The following is a 19,379-nucleotide window of genomic DNA, read 5'->3' as shown; positions in this document are numbered from 1 at the left end:
AGCCTACCTGGAACAACACAGCATCCTCAGCCCTCATCAGTCAGACTACAGACCTGGCCACGGCACAGAATCTGCCCTCCTTGACCTTAATATCCAACTACATTATATCTGCGACACTGGCAACCTAGCCCTCCTCCTCCTTCTCAACCTATTGGCAGCATTTGATCTGGTCAACCACGAAACACTCTGCAACCACGCCACAACAGCTGCTAACTTTTCTCCCAAGGTCACCAAATGGATGGTCTCATTCCTCGCAGACAGAACAGCCCGTGTCTACGTTGGTAGTGCAGCTACACACCCAACTCAAGTTCCCTGTCGGTGGCTCATGTAACTCCCCAACATTATACAACATTTACACAAAACCAATCTTGGACCATCTAGATGCTGTGGGCATATCATATACCAACTATGCCGACGATACACAAATCCCCATTCCCTTCTGTTACAAACTCTGATACTGCATTTTCTTTTGGTTTCTTTGAGGCACATAGGATGCAATTAGACTATCCTACAGCTGAAACACCCATGCTAAGCAATGTCGCATCACGGATTCCACAGCTCAGCTCTGCCTCAGGCTGCCCAGGCCAGTCCAAGCCCCTCCTGAGAAGTACACAGCTGACGACACAGCTGGCTCTAATCCCAAGGCCAGAGGCTGCCTTGCAGATAGGACAGTGAAAGCATTTTGCAACTGCAGGCTATATCCTGAAATGAACGAGAAGTGCATTATAAGTACTGTTTATGGGCCGAGAATGGATTTAGCCACTCAGTTTGTATATAAGGATGAGTCAGGCCTGGGAGGTAGAGCGGTAAACTGGTGTGTTTTGCATTACAGCCCATTTCTCTCCAATTCTGGTCTCCTGATTATTACTTGTATCCGAGTGCCTGAAGTGCTTGAGGTGTTGTGAGGGAGCAGGATACGCCTGTAACACCCTCTCAGGGATTTATGATCAAGACTCCAGTTACATAAACAGAACCTATGACACTATCCAAGCACGGATAGCCACACATCAGCTCTGCTCGAATGACAACACAAAAATCCTGATAGTGGGCCCCCCTCACGTCTTTCCAAACTCGATCCAACCTTCCACTCATTCACCATAGATGCCTGCTCCATTCCTGTTCTGCCTCTGTCAACATACTAGGCGTTTACTTGGACTCTAGCCTCAGCATGACCTGCCAAGTCAACGCAATCACTTCCTCACAGTCCACACCACCAAACTCCTGAACGCGACCAAACATCTCCTCTCCTCCCAACAATGCCTGACCATTGCCAGAGCAGTAATTGGCTCCTGGCTAGACTAATGCAAGTCCCTTTTTGCCGGATCCTAAACGCAATCTAAATAACCATCCAGAAAAATGCCATCCAAGCCACACTGAGCTTATCTAAATGTGACCATGTCTCAGCCTGCAGAAAAGCTGCACACTGGTCAGAGAGAGGATGAACTTACTTTAAAACTCACTGATGTCTCTTTAACACTGCACCACCCCATCTCTCATAGAGGATCTCCAAGATCCATTCCTCTAGACTAGATATACTGTCACAGACTAACCACCCGCGCTTCAGACACAGCACAGCAGGGGGATCCAGCTTCCAAGTCACGGCTGCCCATTTGTGGAAAAACCTACCCCTTTGCTTGCGCGCCGACCCTTGATACTGGCCTTTCAGAAAACAATTGAAAACCAGCTTGTTCCATTGACTTTGAATCACAGGGCACGGCATCACTGCCCTCCCACCTTCTGATACTCTAGTACAACGTACTCTACTGTAACAATCTAACAGTGTCTGTATTCCCTCCACTTTGGCTCCACCCTAAGCAAACAGCACTTTGATGCCTGTGGGTTTTGTGCACTCGACAAATGTAGAAATAAATGTTATGTGGTCACGACCTACCACGGAAGAATCCAGGAAAGGGGGCTGCTACAAATATGAGATGAGGATGGTAGACAAATGAATTTGACCAATGAGAACGTGGGAATTAGAGAAGATTGGATTTCTTTTGTATAGGTTTGACCAATCATGTTTGGGGGTTGACTTGTATAAAATATGTGAGAATGTTTTAACTGTAGCAAAAATGTATATAATGTGTCAACTTGTGTGGCTCAGAGAGACTCGGATTAGTTTGACTCTACTAAGTCATCTGGCTTCTCCCGACTCATTGTACAATAAACTTGTTTTACATACAAACGTGCACTCGCTTCTTAAGTGGTGGGCCGGCTTTGGGTTAAGGTGATTAGAGGCCCATCCGCAGACCTCACTGCCAAATACAACAAGGTCAACCACAAAGCGCTACTGAATGCCCTGGCATCCTGCATGCGATTAAATGCCATAGTCCTTCTATGGTTTGACTTCTATTTCACTACCAGGCACCAGCTCGTCCAAATGGGAACTTTTAGATCCCAACAAACGCACAGTGATCTGCAGAGTCCCATAATGCTCTCCCATGGAGCCATTTGGGGCACTCTTGCCCAAATTCAACATCAAAACCCCCCATAATGCCTATAACAGACATGAAGGTCAACTCCCTCGACATCTGCCAATTGGAACAGTGTCTCTCCACCATTCAAGCCTGGATGTAAAGTGTGTACTTGAAACGTAACCCTACCAAAAGAGAGAGTTCCTCCTCCTCGGGCAGCGACCAAAAGCACCCAAGTTAAAAACTGACTGTTACAGATGGATCTCGAGGGCTTTTGCACCCAAATTGACCCAATGCTTAGTCCCTGAGCTTCACCATCAATTATGACCTATCTTTCATAGCACATTGCCAAGAAGACAAACAGCATTGTACCAGCTCCCACTCCTGCAACAATTCAAACCCTTGATTCTTGCCTCAGACTTCAAATCAGTCTTTGAGGCCATGGTGCTCTCCCACCTGGATGGTGGCAATGCCCGCCTGGTAGGGGTGCCAACCACTACTTTGGCCCTCTGGAAGTTGACCAGCTAGTCTCATCGCAGGACTGAAGAAATGAAACCAGATTTCCCCCACTGAAGGAACCACGCATCACCTTCAAGACAGCCTGCATTACAGAAAACACTCTACTGTCCAAGAACCCATCATACATAACTGGAACGATCACTGTCTCAGGAGAACAGTCTGCAAAAACCTTCCTGCTATCATCAGGCTGCCTCCCTCCTGTGATTCTGGAAAATGCATAAGACCCCTGCTATTGGGACCATAGACTAAGAGGACGACCACTGTTCCACTCCCTTTACTGTACAGTGTTCTGTTGTTTGATTGGTAGGCCCTAGATAAATCACCTACAAACACACATTGGTCTGCAAGCTGGTAATTGTAGGCTTCCACTCAAGATGGGGAAAACATATCTACACTCTTAACCCGTTAATTTAATAATGTGTATATTTATTTGTAATGCGATATGTGAACGTTTTCAGTCTGCTCCGAATGTTATTGTAGCTCTTTTTTTTAACCACTCTTTACTACCCTATCATGCCATGGCCAAATCCACCTCCAGGGGAAAATCCCAATTTCCCAGTTTATTTTGTATTATTAAGAGCAGCGAGTGCATCTTCAGAGAGCTTGCAAAAAACACACCAATCCTCCACCAAACAAGTAAAACAGAGGGGGTTCCGTGCCGGTCTATAACGTGCCAATAATAACCTTCTCCCGAGAGCGATCTGTAGCCTGCTTACAGCATTCAGAAAGTAATGGGTTGTGCCCCCTCCTCTTGAGGCGCGCGCTCAAAACACACCCAGTGGGAGGTTCTGGCGAGCGCGTAGCCGAGAAGGCGTTGAGGCTGCCCATTCTGAGCCTGTGGGAGGGCAGGAGGCGGCAGTATCGCGGAGCAGGGCGGCGCCTCCTCCTGTCCCGCGTCAGAGAGGGGAGAGCGAACACCCCAGCGTCACACGGAGAGGAGAGTTTGAGAGAGGCGGACACCGGTACGCTGGCGGTACAAACAGCTGGAATCTGCTCTGCAGCCAGCAGCCATCGCCATGGTCTACTTCCTGGAGCACTTCTGGGTAGGAGCACCGAGCATGCCTTCTTTGACAGCCTGGGGTCAGCTGCTGCACTGACTTGTCTCACAGTGCTATCCTTTAATTTGGGGCCGGGCCAGAATCTACCTACCGTCTGCGTGAGGAGGTGGGGCCCTGCCGTAACTCCCCTTTTTAATTGGTCAGTGTTGAAAGTGGGACACTCAATTTCTGGTTCCGATTGGGTGAAATGGCTATCACTCGTGACCCCGGAAACTCCGTGGCGTTTCCTTAGCCAAGCTAGTGTGAGAATCGGGGCAGTGGGAGCGGTGTTTTGGAAGAATTGCTGGATTCCAATGTGTATTGACCTTGTATAAACTTTGTCTGGTTCCTGTTTGTTCCAGGACAATTGTGCTTACCCCTTAAGTTGAGAAGCATATTATGAGAAACTGAGAACACAAGCATCTTCACATGAATTCAAAAAACAGGGAGTACATCAGGGGAAGAACTGAGATATATATCCACGTTTATCTTGTCATTTATTTGTTGTCCGCCTCCCCACCCTGCTTGTCAACACACTTGTTTACTTTGTATTTTCATTCTTGGCATTCCATAAATTGTTGCTCATCACCTTGCGCCAAACTCTGTGGCAACAAAGCTCCATCCGTTGAGATCCTTGGAAGAATGCTCAACTCGCAACATTATAAAGTTGGGCAACCAAAGACGAAAACGATAAAGTTCTGATTTTAAATTTAGAACGAGTTCGATGGCATGTAAGGAATCTTGTTCAGTAAGCAAAGACCCAGCCATTGAGCATTTGGATGTAGACGGTCCTTTGCCTTTTCCACCACGTTTAAGAAACTGGGCGATACGTTTCGTGTTGCACGGGTTGGCATTCTGCTTTTGGGATGTTGTGTGTTTTTATTCGATATGGCCAGCGCTGGAAACCAACGCAATGTTCTTTTTATCACGTACGTGTATAATATTTCAACTAAAGTACATTGGTCTGCCTTCGTAAATCGTGCGCTTATGACCGTGGCAAATTGTTAGTGTTTATTCTCTTTAGCTTGTGGCTTCTGAATAATTGTATTACAGGGTCTGACTGGAGCATACCACTGTATCGGGCACCAATGAAAAGTGGCATGCAGTTGCAAATGACAGTTCATTCCTTTAGTGACCGACTGTTTGAATAGTACCCAAGGGGGTGTTTTTTGTTAAAATGTAAGCACATTGTTATATTTAAAGAATATTTATCCAGCAACAATGGTCAAAACTACTAGCTGCATAGTGAAGTAACTCATAAAACTGGCCCACATTGGCCATAAAAGTGGCCCATTTTGACCAAAGAAACTGGCCCACACTAGCAATTTTTTGTTCAGGCATTGCCTATAGGAGTCTGTTATTGGATCTCATCCTCGCCACCACACCTCTTCTGCACTTAACCTCATGCCTTTCCAAAGGTGGTGCAGGAATTTCAAATGGTTACAGAAATCCAATGTAGTTGCTAACGGAATTTCAACATTAAAGTAGGTTTCCGAAGCTAACCGAGAATGTTGGAAAAACTGAAATGCAGCAGGACCGGTAGGGTCCGTCTCTTGTGTCAAATTGACTGAAACGTTTTGATTACATAAGCTTCTTCAAAACTGTCTTCTGCATGAATTGAATTTAGGAACAACGAAGTGCTCTGAAACACTTGCGCATGAGCATGATATAAATATAAATATATTTCATTATAATGTGGCACAATATGTTTGCAGTATATTACTCTTCTCTCCCACCCCCCACACACATCCCTAGGATAAAATGGCTCATAGGAGCGATGGCAATTTTGGTACCATCAGTGAGTGCAAGTTGATGGATCAGCTTGATCGACATGACAATATTTAGATGATTACCACTTGACGGGTGGCCCACTGTCCAAGCTGGATACCCCAGCAAAGTGAATGCCCTCTGGCGTCAAAGATACCAGCCGGGACAGCCTGCCCTGAAAATTGATTATTTTTAGCAAAGAAAAGTACCCTTTGCAACTTTTTCTTCTCCCTCACTGCATCAGGTAGATTAACATAATGAAGATTGAAAACTGACTAGATGAATCTGGATTCTGCAAGGCAGAAGAAAGTATGTTTAAAAAAAAATAAAAAAATCTGCAATGCGTAGCTAAACAGGCAGTGTAAGGAGCGCCAGGAATCAGCATGGTGCCAGAAACCAGCCTGGAAGCGGAGCCTAAAGCTTTGCAATCATCCCACATTCTACGCTTGCTGATTGACTGGCGCACCTTCCCAGGGTGCTAGTTTTATGTAATCGTTTTAAACCTGCAAGTGTCCAGTACATTTGAATTTCTAAAATGTTTACATGCCAAGCGAGAGTGAATATTTCTTGTTCTCATGTAAGCTGACATTTGAAATAAGCTCGGACTCTGAGAGGGTAGAGCAAGGTAGTGTTGGGCTGTAGAGTCAGATTAGTTAACAGTCTGCGCTGAGGCGGTGAGTGAAAAAAGTTGGTATTCTGCGTTGCTGTTTGGGTTGGGCTTCAAACAAGGCATTGCAGCAAATGGGATACTACAGCAAACTGGTTCACAGCATCATAAACAAACCTTCAATGAATTCCTTTAAAAAATAAAAGTACAGTTAAATCTGAAAGAAACATGCCAATCTAAGCACTCGATCATGTTGCACGCCAATCAAGGTGCCCCAATCAAAGCACTCAATGATGTCAAGCAAACTAGGTATGGTGGATCAAGAGAATACCCAACATATGTTTCAAAATGCTTTACTATTGTCAGGATGGTTAATGGGATAAACACCTACAAGTCCTAGTGGTTTCTCTGTAAAGAAACAAATGTTCTTCACTCTGAATTACCTAAATAAATGATTTAGAATGTACTTACTGGGATATGATTGACCCGAATGTACTTACTGGGATATGATTAGCCACACTACCTTGTTCTGTCCCCTAAGCAGCTTTGATACCAGCTGCTGTCTGTTTAGGATCTTTTGTGACTGTCCTACTTCTTTCTACCTACGCTCACCTCGGTCTTAGCTGTGCTTATTAATGTATGCTGAGCTGCATCCAATGCTTGTTACTTCTTGACGTCATCTGTGAGCTCCAGTTACAACTTCCCTTTGTTTATGAAACTCGGTGTGCTGATTACTGTTCTGCCAAGTTTCACACTCTGATTTCCTAAAATGATTTCAACAATGGGCCAAAAAACGAACTTAAGCGGAGAGGACGGGTTAACGACTATCTACTTTTTTATTTTAAAGGAGCTGCAGCTAACACTCATTTGTAGTCTGCTATTCCAGTTCTGGACTGCAAGCCCAAGAATGGAAAACAGGACTCGGTTTCTCCCAGACTGCACTGGGCTTCTTGGCCTGTATGCAAGAAATGGGATAAAGAAATGTAGGAACACCCTGTATCTCATGCGCTAATTAATCTAAACTGGAAAATCATGCCGACATTCCACATAATCACTCATAGTTCCTTTGACCATTGGACTACAATTGATTTACTTATGGGTTACTATTAGTATTGCCGTGGAGTCCAAGTCTGCATACTGATCACACGTACCAAAAGCAACTGTTTGGGGCAGTCTTTACGTTTAAATTAATTGGAGACAACAAGGCGTTTCCCATTTCTCTGGTTATAAATTAGTTAACAAATGTCTGTCAATGCAAAAATAGAAATGATTTCCACCTGTTTTGTGTGAAAAGCTTAGTTTTGAAAGCATACAACTTGTGTTTAGGCAGCGCTCAGCTTACAGCAGTCATGTGGGTCGACCTAATAAGGTTTACTAATTTAATGTATTGACTTGTCTGATGGCTAGGAATATCCCACTAGTTAGACAATTGGAAGGCTGGTATGACGATGATTCTATACAAAGTGAAATAAAATCACCTGAGACCCCTACACATTTTCGATAAATTTCAAACTTACTTGTCATCTGTAGAAACCGGCACACTGCCCATCATAGGGTATTAAGACGCCTGACCAGATGATGCAATGCTGCCACTAAATTCTAGCAGTTCTAGGTCTTGGTTACACATTGTCTAATCAAGATTATAAAATCAAGTCCTAATTAATCTCAGAGAAATGAGGAAACCTGGTTATAAAAGTTAATTTAGCTAAGTTTCGCCAGATCAAAATCATTTTTGCAAATAAAGAGCTGCCACCTAACGCCGATTTTGATGGCCCCTCTCAATGTTCTCTTTTTGAAATAAGGATGTTAATAATGGGAGCAAAAAGATCAATCGCCAAGCCAATTGGGGTCGTTATAGACCTTTTAGAAATCAGACCCTCTAGTGGCTATATTACTTGAATATTCTGTTTATGTCCAGTTTGAAGCATCATAAAATACACAGGTCACGTCTGAGTGAACCATTAGCCAAAACAATAACTAGATACTCTGCATACTCTAGATCCATTTGAAAACCAGTTGTCACAGGTTCAAACTCATCAGCAAACAGTTCCTCAAACACTATAAGGCACTTTTCTTGGGGGCATTGGGTATTATTTCTAGGGTTTACCATTCAATTAACTCTTGCTCTCAGACTAATCCATTATTTGCAGAAAAATATTAAGAGATCAAGAAAAGACCCCCCCCTACCCTTCCACTCACCTTTAAATTAGAAAGACATTGATTTCGTTACCTTCCTACAATAGTTCTGGTTCAGATGCTCTGCCACAAGATCTCTTTAAAGCCATCTTTGTCTTCTGGGCTCTCCTATTGGGCAACGTTTTTGCTGGCTTTTGGAGTGCAGGCATGGTACCAGATAGTTGGCAGTGTACTTTGATAGCCCCATTGTTTAAGAAAGGGGGCAGACACTTTCTTACGTCCAATCTACCTATTGGAGACCTCTAAAGTCTTTGCAAGTCTTAATTCTGAATGAGTGGGTTTCTTATAATAATATTCTCCCTTCATCTCAAAGTGGATTTAGGAAGGGATGTGACACAATTCTACTTTCTTACGGCGTTCCCATTTAACTAGCTTTTATGGACTATCTATATATATTATACATTATCTGAGACCACTACTAATTTACAATGACAAGTCGCACTCATTTGCCTTCTGTAGAAACTGGAAAGCTGCCCATTATAGGGTATAAGACAGCTGACCAGACGATGCAATGCTGTCAATGAATTCTAGAAGTTCTGGGACTTCGTAACGCATGGTGTGGAGAATCCTGCAGATCCCCCACTAAAACCCTACCTAGAGTCTCCTCCCAGGTGGCCAGGAGAGGGCAGACGCTTCCTGATACCAATCCTGGAGGTGGTGTACTGCGGGAGGATCTGGGACCTGGGTGGAGACCAGGAGGTTGTGCAGGGTGGTACACAGTATTTTTCCTTAGAGAGGAATATTGTTAACCCAAGTATAACAGAAGATCTGGCTTATTGCCATTTTGATACATCTCGATCCTCTATTAAGGATCAACAGGTAAAACTTGAAAGGGTGACTTCACTTTGTACTGAACCTAAGAAACCAGTTGTTTATACATCTAGGGTCCCATATCCTCCACAGGATCAAAACTATTCTAACGCACATGTAACTTTTTCTGTCCATTCTGTCTCTAATATGGTTCTATATTTCTTCCCTCAGTAAAATCTGTGAAATAAAACCCATTTTTACATGCTTTGAAGAAGCAGAGCAAACAAATTTTCTAACCCAAACTTCAAGTCCCAGAATTCCAGAGGCACTGTGAAGAAGACGAGGGCTCAAGAAGCAGGCAGGAGTTCAGGTCGGGCAGGCAAGTTTAATGACTATAAACAAGGTCAGGCAATTAAGCCTAAGAGCCTGCACCTGAAACTAATCGGCCCACCTGAGGGGCGTAAAAGGCTGCTTCAGAGTGAAGCATCAAAAACAAGCTGGTGCAGGAGCTGGAAGATGTAGAAGCAGAGCGCTTATCCAGTAGGACACGAGGAAGCGCGACCACAACAGAGAAGCCAGAGTAGATGGGCAAATATCAATTGCAAACTCTGAGTTGGTCCTGTGCTCACAAACCCTGAAGAGCAGTGGCAGCACTGGAGAGAAAAGAAAGCAAAAGGCAGTCTTTCCAGGTGCGCCTCCTTGCTGTGTGGGTCGAGCTGAAGTTTCAGTTGTTCCTTATACCTTGGTGCAGAGTGCAGCCGAGGGACCCTGGAGAGTGTGAAGCTCTTCCTTAAATGAGGCCAAATTGCAGAAACTTGTGCAGTGGAGGAGTGTGGATCCCCGGAGTACCTGTAGTAGCAGAAGAAGCAGCAAATTTGGGAAGCCACTGCAGCCCACAGCCTTTCTAATGGGGAGTCGGAAGAAGAAGCTCCGTACTCTTAAGAAGCAGAAGTTCCGTGCCGATAACTGTAGCCAGCTTACAATTGTACTCTCTTCGAGTTATGAGTGAGTGAGAGTCAACCGTAGAAGTGGGAAGTCTTTTAATAATGGGAAAGTATCATGCGCTTAGCTTACCTGAAACGCTCATGTGTGATGAAAAATCTTTCTATCACGAGAAGCAGAAATACTTTGTTGACGAGTGGTCGCGTGTCTCTGCTTAGCACAGAGACACTGCTGGTAGCTGAAGCAAAGTGAAATTGAGTTTCCTGAAGAGTAGCAGGTTTTGTTAAAGGGACCGCACACATGAGACAATGTTTCCATGTGCCTTGGAGGCAGAGTGCTGACCGAAAGGTGGGAATGAGTATTTTGAATTGGCAGTTCAATATTACAACGCAATCGCATGCTCCTAGTTATGATTTCCCGTGTAGACAATTACCTTGCAACACATCAAAGGTTGAAACCGCAGCAGAAAGAGTAGAAGTTGAAGATGGAACAAGCAATGCCCAAGCCCATAGAGGGATCTGACAGCCAAGTCCCACACACAAGAACAGTACACTGGTGGTTTTGAAGTTGCTGAAAATGTTGATACCCATAAGTTAAGCCTACATCGAAAGTTGGGAGAGTGGCACAACCGCTTTGGGGTAACCAGTGAAGATCACGTGTACATACAACTGGGGAAGGGAGCTGGGTACTTGTTCATCAAAGTGAAGCAGAATCTATGGTAGCTGCAAGACTGGCAAAGAGGCTGCCCTTTCTGAGGAGATAGAAGAGTGCCTTGCCAGCCTGTGTGGGTAGAAGATATCTTGTAGTAATGGCTATTTTTAAAAGCAGCATTCAAGCAGCATATTGAGAAGCAGTAGATGTTGTAGCAGTAACAAGACTGTGGTTGTCCGCATTGGTGAAGTTAACTGTGGGGCAAAGGGAGCTGTTCTCAGTTATATTATCCAAGGAAGTTGGTTGAGAGAAGAGTGAATCTCGAGCAAGAACATTCTGACAATTGTATAAAAGACACCGCTGATTCCAAAAGTGAAGTAGTCGGCAGAGAGGAAGAAGAAACCTTTGCCAAATTCATCTGCACTTTCTTGGAAGGAAATCGTCCAAGAACCTCCATTGGTGCTTTTGATTCTTTGTGGAAGTATAAAGAGGGAGGTCTATCACCCAACAAAGAGGAGACCTTGACCAGTGGATTTTATTTGTGGGAACTTTTTACTACCTTGGAACTTTTCAAGACTTTTGTTGAGACTTTTTGTTGCTTGGACAAAATGGACTTTGGACATTCTTGGGGGGAGCAAGATCTGCCCAGGATAGGGAAATGGGCCCATGGCTGAACCAAAAACACAAAATGCTGGCGTGGGCCACTTTCTTTTAGCCAGTTTGAGGTAATTCACTCTGCAGCTAGTAGTTTTGACCAGTGTTGCTGAATACATATTCTTTAAAATGCACAATTTGCATCACACTTTATCAATAAACTTCCCTTTGGTTTCTATTCAAACAGTGTCACAAAAGGAATGAATAGCCAATTGCAACTGTGGGCCACTCTTTCATTGGTTCCCGAGACAATTTTATGGGCCAGTCCGACCCTGCCCAAGATCACTAGAGGTCATCCAAGACACTGGGTGTTTGGTTTGATAACCTTTTATGTATGCTATTTGAAAGTTGATATTGTTCATGGTGAGGGTTAGTTTTGTGAATGCTAGGAGGCTTTCCTGTAAATCTTAGAATAGGTGGGGAATGCAATGGTAGAGTAGGTTTAGTTAGGATTGTTGTTATTATTTTGTAATTTAATAAAATGGCAAATCCTGAGACAACTCAAAACAGTCGCGAAACATACATTGCTGACCCCTCACAATGGGCTAATAGGGAGTATACAATCAACTCCTTATTAATCTTGGATAAATGAGGATACATGTTTGCAGGTTATAAAAGATAATTTTGCTAAATCTGACCAGATTAAAATCAATCTCCAAGAACAGCCACATAACACCAATTTTAGGTAGCCGTTTCCAATGTTCTCTTTTTGAAACAAGGACGTTAATAATGGTAGCCAAGAGATAGAAATCACCAAGCAGGATCGGTTAGTTATTGACTGTTTAGAATCAGATCCTCTAGTGGCTTTGCTACCTAAATAATGTATTGTTTAGGTCCAGATTGAAGCAACATAAAATACAGTATTGTGGTAGAGCAGGGTAATCGCTCCATTCTAACTGGACCCAGTACCTAATCCCTCATCCTTGAACCTTATATCTTCTGCAAAAATCCTCAGATGAATAACGGTTCTCTCTACTTAGTTGCCACTATCACCCAGCAGCTTGCTGCCTACGTACATTATGCCACATGTCGCCATATTGTGCGAGGCACCTGTACCGGCCTACACTCCTGAGAATACCTTACAATTGCCAGATCAGCTCACAAGCCAGTAGGGGACTAGTCTGTGAACTTTGTTGCATTCTGCAGGGATTGAAATTAGATATTTCTTTTTTGAGCAGCAACTAAATGCAGGTCTTGGGTATTGGACATCACCCTGTAGCCAGAAACTACCACTGGGGAATCAGGAGCAAGTACATTGCGCATTGCAAATTTCACTTCCACATCAGATATTAAACTTTTTTTGTCGGTTATGCCTTAAATGTCTTGTATCTGTACCTTAGTGGTTATTCCTATCTATTCTCAAACGCACAACGTTAATGCCACATAGGTATGGTTGTGTGACACTAATTGGACTGGGGAGTCAAGGCCTGGGGAGTCAAATGTTGTTTCTGGTATCTGTTGATGTCAGCTCTCCTAATGTAGAAGCAGGGGCTAAATAGCTCCCATCAATTTTGAATCCTTGGTCAGCGTTTATATTCTGTGCTATACCTTGGAAGCATGTGGGATTACCAAGACTTTATTAGCCCTAGTGATGTAGCTGCATCTTCATGCTTGAACTGTGATACTTTAAGGCAGTGCCAATCAACAGTTGGATAAAATAATGCTGCATATTTCTACCTTTTCTGTTTAAGTTCTATGTTGCCCGTCTCCCGTAGTTGATGGAAAGTGACACACGATTGCCGCTTTGAAAGCTCTCATAGCCCTGGTGTATGCTGGTTACATGGTTCTTCTCGCCTAAACTCATGCCTCAGTGGCTGGTGAGCATATTAGAAACTTTCTAAAAGTAACACTATGTCCATCAATACATGTACGACTAAAGTAATGGTGTGTGGGAAGGGAAAGCTAAACGTTTGGTGGTGCTTCAATTATATGACGGTATGAGATATTTTATGTTACTAATCCTTTATAGTGCATCCAGCACCACTGTAGTGGTCCTAGTGCCAAGGTGTGTCTGGATAATGATGTACTGTGCCCTCCTCCAGGGTAGACCATACTGTGGTGTGAAAGGAAAAAGGGAAGAATGTAAGAGGGCATGAGAAGTGGGAGTAGGATAGAAAGTAACAGACCAACAACTGGAAGGGTACAGCACGGTTCAGGTCAGGGAAAGAGTGTATGATAGTGGTAGTAGGGGTGCATGCTTTCTTGAATAATGTGTGGGAGGGGATAAGGTCATGATGCTGATCCTTTTTCTGTGATGGCGCTAGAATTTGTCTGTACCTGGTTGTGTGACGGACTCGAGATGTGCTTAAGCATATCTGCTCCTTTTCCTGCTAGTTTTTAAATACCCTCCCTCGGTAACAAAGAGGATAAGCCATCTGATGCAAGTGCCATAATCAAGGGTTGTCCATGCAAATGTGAAACTGGTAACTGCGTTTTACTACCCAGGGATGTGCTTTGTATCTAGCAGTGCTTGCAGCGATCCTGTAATGTGCATTCACTTCCAGCCCCACTTCACACCCTGACAAAAGTGAATAGTTTGTATAGTGGCCCCAGTAATGCAAATCTTCTTGCCAGAAGTTGTACAGCTTCCATGCCTGGGGCGGCACTCGGTATGCAAACTTGAAAGACCTGAATGAACATTTTGGAGGGCTGTGTTGGGCTTTTTCCAAGTTCCTTGTTAGATACTTAGGAACAGAACAGTGACTTTGAATCTTAAATTCCAGAGCCCGCCATCAATAACACATGTATAGGGGCAAACCATGCCTTATGGAACAGGCAGGCTTTGGTTTAGTTGTTGTTAATGCTCTCTATGGCCCACATGAACGTATTGTGTATTTACTTTGCATTGGTAAACATTTCAAGCTGTAAACTACAAGCCAAGCTTAAGTCTCTCGCCCGTGGCATGAGTGTCAGTTGTCCACATGCACATACGCACCATTTTGTACTCCCCCAGAGTGATTGAATACTCGTGGTTAACGGCAAGTGCAGATTTTGGGTACTGCTTTTCGTATCAATCTGCAGTGTCTCGAATGAAGTTTGTATGTTGTATACACTCGAACGCACTTCCTATCTATGCTTGCAATAATCTGCCGGCAAGTGTGGACACGAGGTTTGGTAATGGCGGACTGTTACCTCAGTTTCCAAATGCTATGATAATTAAAAATGATATTCTGTTAACTGGGACCCATTCTGGACATTGACCGCTAGAGTCAATGTAATTTAGGCACTTCGTTGTTGTCGTCTACATGACTAATAGATGGCCCATAAAGTTCTACATGTAGTCGGTTTCCTGGGCACTTTACAGTCTTGTTAACATAGTTTTCCTTGTATTTGAAGTGTAAAAAATCTGCACTGCAAAGTGTTTCTTATAAATTGATGTGATGTCGTTCGATATTATTGTCTAATAGCCAGGACCAATATTCCATGAAATCATTGTTTTAGACTTTTATGAAACGTGAGCTTTTATGCTATGTCTTGTTACTATTTCAAGTATGTTTCTATTTAGGAAGAGTTATATTTTCAATATTCAGTGTGTGTGGATGCTGCCTTGTTTGACAACAAATATATAAGTACTACCTGTACCCGGCATACCTCAGCTATTTTACCCAAAGGGGAAAAACGGGTATCTTAAGGGGGCAGAGGGCCTGTTTTTATTTTTGTTGGTGGCTAAAGCAGCCACCTATAATAAGATCTTTGCACTGCTCTTATTGACGGAGTTACATTAGCAAAACAAAGAGTAACCATATACTTTATTTTCTCATACACCATTATTTTTCCAGGATGGAGAAGTCTGGCACCCTCTGACACGGGTTTACCCACTTTAGCTTGGCAGAGTCAGCTGGCTAATACTCTGGATTCCTCGCATCCTCTGCCTATTCTGGGAACCTGCTTAGTAAAACACGATTGCTTATTTAATCTTCATCTGCTTTTTCCCTGTCCAGCCTATCTGACATGAATTCAGGAAATATATATACATAGGAGCACCTCACTTGCTTAACTGTTATTGCTTTTGACACATTTTAAAATTGACTGAGTGAATTTAGCAAGCATTCCATTTAACACAACAAGTGTTTGCTTTTATGGCAGCAATGTAAATTGAGAAAATATACACCAGTGAGAAATTCAGCATAATCAACCATGCGAACGTGGCCATGGCGTGCAAGCTAACACTATACTCACTGCAACGCACCTTTCAAATTCTGTGCAGTTCCACTAAATTCGACACCTCCACAGTTCTTGTCTTGCACACTGAAATTCTCTGCTACACCCAGCCCTAACGTTAAGGGGTGTGTCGGACACTTTTACTCCCGAAATTATTGGCAAACACTCCCCAAAAATAAAAAGTAAAGTAAAAATACTCCCAACAAACGATAGGAAAGACATGTATAATCTAGAGCCCCTGCTTTCACCCTCACAGCTCGATGGAAATGTTTGGACCAGTGGTACACATAGTACCACAGCAAGAAATTACTATTTGAACTGCCTGATTGGAAGAGGTAAACCTGTATCTTTTTAATGTGCACAAACAATTCGGTGCAACGAAATAAATATTACAAAAACATTTCCGTTTTTCAGTTGAAACATACTTTACTCGCTTATAAAATACTCTCATTGGGAATTGGACTCGCTAACGTATAATTTTACTCCCAACTTAAAATAATGGGCAGTAAAATACTCCCACTTCCAAATCTTATCTGGACAACTTTGACAGCATCCCTCTCTCCCGAGTAGCTGTAGGCCGGTCTTAGTTCGCTTACCACCTCTGCTTTAATCGTCTCTGCCTAATTCGTCAGAAGCTCAAGTATTTATTAACTGCATTGACTTGAAACAGAGGACGGACTTCCAAGCAGGTCAGGCCATGGGAATTCTGGGTGTGATATACACCCTCTTTTTACGAGTGGTATACACATCTTGGCAGCTAAAAACAAGACTTTGGCGCTGGATTTCTTTAGACTGTTTGGATAATCGTGACACTTTCTATTCTATAGCAACTGTTGACACTGTGTTTCACTCCATAAGGTCTTTCAGCCATTTAAAGTTGGACAATGCAATGCTCTCTGCCAAGAAACCGCCATGGTCTACTTGTAAACCCTGCCATAGACCCACAGCAGTGTAGGAATGCTCCCCATGGCCTGTGCCGCCCAGCTCAGGTGCATCGCTGGGGACATTGCCAGGTAAATATCCAATTGTACTTGTGACTCCTGTTGATGGAGTTTGGTGCAGGGCCCTGCAGCAGTGAAGCGCTCTCTTGGTATTGATGACATGGCTGTAAAATATAAGAACTCCTCTTGTATCACTCAGGGGCCCATGTGCTCAGACGCGCTTCGGTGGTTCCTCTTTTGCCAGTTGTGTAGAGTTCATGATGCGACTCTTGAGTGCTACTACATCCACGGCCACTTCAATCACTTTATGTCTCACGATTCAGGTCACTGTTCCACGGACAACATCACCAGTTTCATGGGAGCAAAAAATAAACTTCTTTCAAATTGCATGCAAACTTCTAATCCTAACCATCTTGACAACTGAGATCTAAATAGAAATTCTTCCGCCTCACATCACTGTGCTGTCGCTTTGGTCATGTTGGTGTCTGTAAGAGCACAAGAAGGTCACCGCAATGCCAATGAGAAACCAGCTTGGTTGTGATGTGGCAACACATCTGGTGAATTAATTCCGTGCGTGAAGGCTGATTTTAACGATGTTTGCAGCTACAGCTGTGACTGAGCAAATATGCTAAGCCCTTGAAACGCAGTATCTTCAGTCAGGGCTTGGACACCCATCAGCATGGTGTTAAAATTGGCTAACGCCGATGCATGTGTTTTGTAGCTATGCCAAATGCATTCTGAGCTTTGGGTAAGTTAAACTTCTCAGTAGTATGTTAAGCCAATTTAACCATTATCCTATATTTCAGGGATCAATCCATGAAACAAGTTACAGTACATTACGTTATTAAACAATACAAAACCTGCACTTTATAATATAATTCTAAAAAGAATCGATCCAAATTACAAAAGTACCATTTCTAATTCTACAATTCTTAATATCTTGTCGCTGATTTCTAACCTTTGTGTCCTCTTTCAGGGCTCTTGAGATAAAGAAACATAATTTATGCACAGTTATTTCCTCCTCTCTAGTTCCCATAAATGAATACATCTGAAATGGAGTCAAATGTGAGCTGTTTCCACTTTCATATATAAGCTACAACCGCACTTGCCACTTTTCCCTGCCTCCCCGTTAGCTCTGTTTGACAAATTGATTTAAAAGATATCTGGTTGAGATGTAGTTTAGTCAGAAAAATTCTATGATTTCTATCTTTAATACGATTTAGGTATCCCGGGCATAATGTCTTTTCAAATATTGAAAACTATTGCTTTAATGTAGGTTTGATTCCCTCGGTTTGAACACCACCTATTCTCTGTCCTTTCTTGCTAACATTTCTTCTTTTATCATTCTGGGTGCCTCCTTGTGGCCATCCCACAACATATCCTTCCAGTTGCTCTCAGAATTCATTGTATGGCTTTAATTGAATGTATTTATTTGAATTTTTGTCGCATGCTGGTCCTACCCAGACAATCTCAGAGTGCCTTTCAAAGTTCAAAAGGGTCGAGGTGAAAAAGTTGCATTATTTTCAGGATTGGGTAGGAAGATCAGGATAGACCGAGGTGGTCTGGCTCGATTAGGTTTCGGGAAAGGGGTATGCTTTGAGGCATTTTTTGAATGTTGATCATTAATGGTGCTGTGTGGATGTGAAGTGGTAAGGCGTTCCAGGCACTGGGCGAATGCTTGTTTTGTGTGCAGGTTAGTTTATTCCATTAATCATCGGACCATAATTCTACCACTATATTATTTGTTTCCAAATCTTAATTTTCCCTCCAAGGAATGTATTCCGAAATATGTGCTATATTCAACTCCTTGTGGGACAATACGTTGGTTACATTCTTGACAAGACTCCAAAGGCTATTAAGGAAATTATTTGCAGTTTTTTTCCAAGTGGCCACTTGATTGTACTCCCCAAATTTCACTCCCATGGCGATCTACTGGATAGTCCGCGCTTTATAAAAGAGCATAATTCGGCGTTCTTGTCTTGCGCACTGCAACTATGGTTATTTGCAAAAGGAATTCACGGGTAGTCAAATGAGTACACTATTTCAAAGGCTTTCCCTATAGTCTGAAATTAAATGTAATTTTTCTTTGACCGAAGATCAGGATTTTTGTCTTCTGAGGTCTAATTCATCACGTTGTTGTCGAAAAAAAAAAAAAATTAGCAAACTAATGTTGACCGAGCCATGTCAGTTTTTGCTAGCAAAACTGCGTACATGAAACTTAAAATTAGAGTTGTACGATTTCTTATCTCGGGCCATCTTGTGTGATCTAACTTGAAATCCACACTATTGATATGTAGGATACACAGGTGTAGGAGAAGAAACTCGCTTCGTGTCAGAGTAAAGAGCAATACTACAATTTAATAGACCTGATGGAACGCCTACATTGGTCAACGTTTTCCAAAAAACCTATTGCTAGTTACAAGCTCAAAGACCATACTTGGGCCAAAGATTGCTTTATACAGCTTTTCTTTCCTAATTTGAATTGTCTTTTCTACCAATAAGTGTAATGTTAGACACTGATCAATGGTATTGGCCTTCGGTTGAAATCCCAGCTGAACTGGAGCTAGTATTTCTTTCTCCCAATACCCATGAGGACCATCTCTCTTTGTATAACACTGCTGAACAGTATGGAATGCAAGGCAATAGCGATATCGGGCAATGGCACCTGGACAGATGTCTTTCTCCTTTTTTAAAAATGGGATAATGTCAAGTAGTCATCGGGAACCATATTTAAATAAAT

General features: G+C 42.9%; 1 protein-coding gene across 1 annotated transcript in view; it reads left to right on the top strand.

Moving 5' to 3' along the window:
- Positions 1-3,749: 3,749 nt before the first annotated feature.
- The window catches only part of FCHO2 (FCH and mu domain containing endocytic adaptor 2), a 1,284,287-nt gene continuing 1,268,657 nt past the window's right edge, over positions 3,750-19,379 (top strand). The window contains exon 1 of the mRNA XM_069627506.1: positions 3,750-3,976. Coding sequence (XP_069483607.1) covers positions 3,950-3,976 — 27 coding nt within the window. The 5' untranslated portion in view covers positions 3,750-3,949. The remainder of the gene's footprint in view (positions 3,977-19,379) is intronic.

Source organism: Ambystoma mexicanum, chromosome 6p (genome assembly GCF_040938575.1).
Source record: "Ambystoma mexicanum isolate Mex_15411 chromosome 6p, UKY_AmexF1_1, whole genome shotgun sequence".
Lineage (NCBI taxonomy): Eukaryota > Metazoa > Chordata > Amphibia > Caudata > Ambystomatidae > Ambystoma > Ambystoma mexicanum.
Note: the sequence above shows the minus strand (reverse complement) of the source record. Positions and strands in the feature narration are given on the sequence as shown.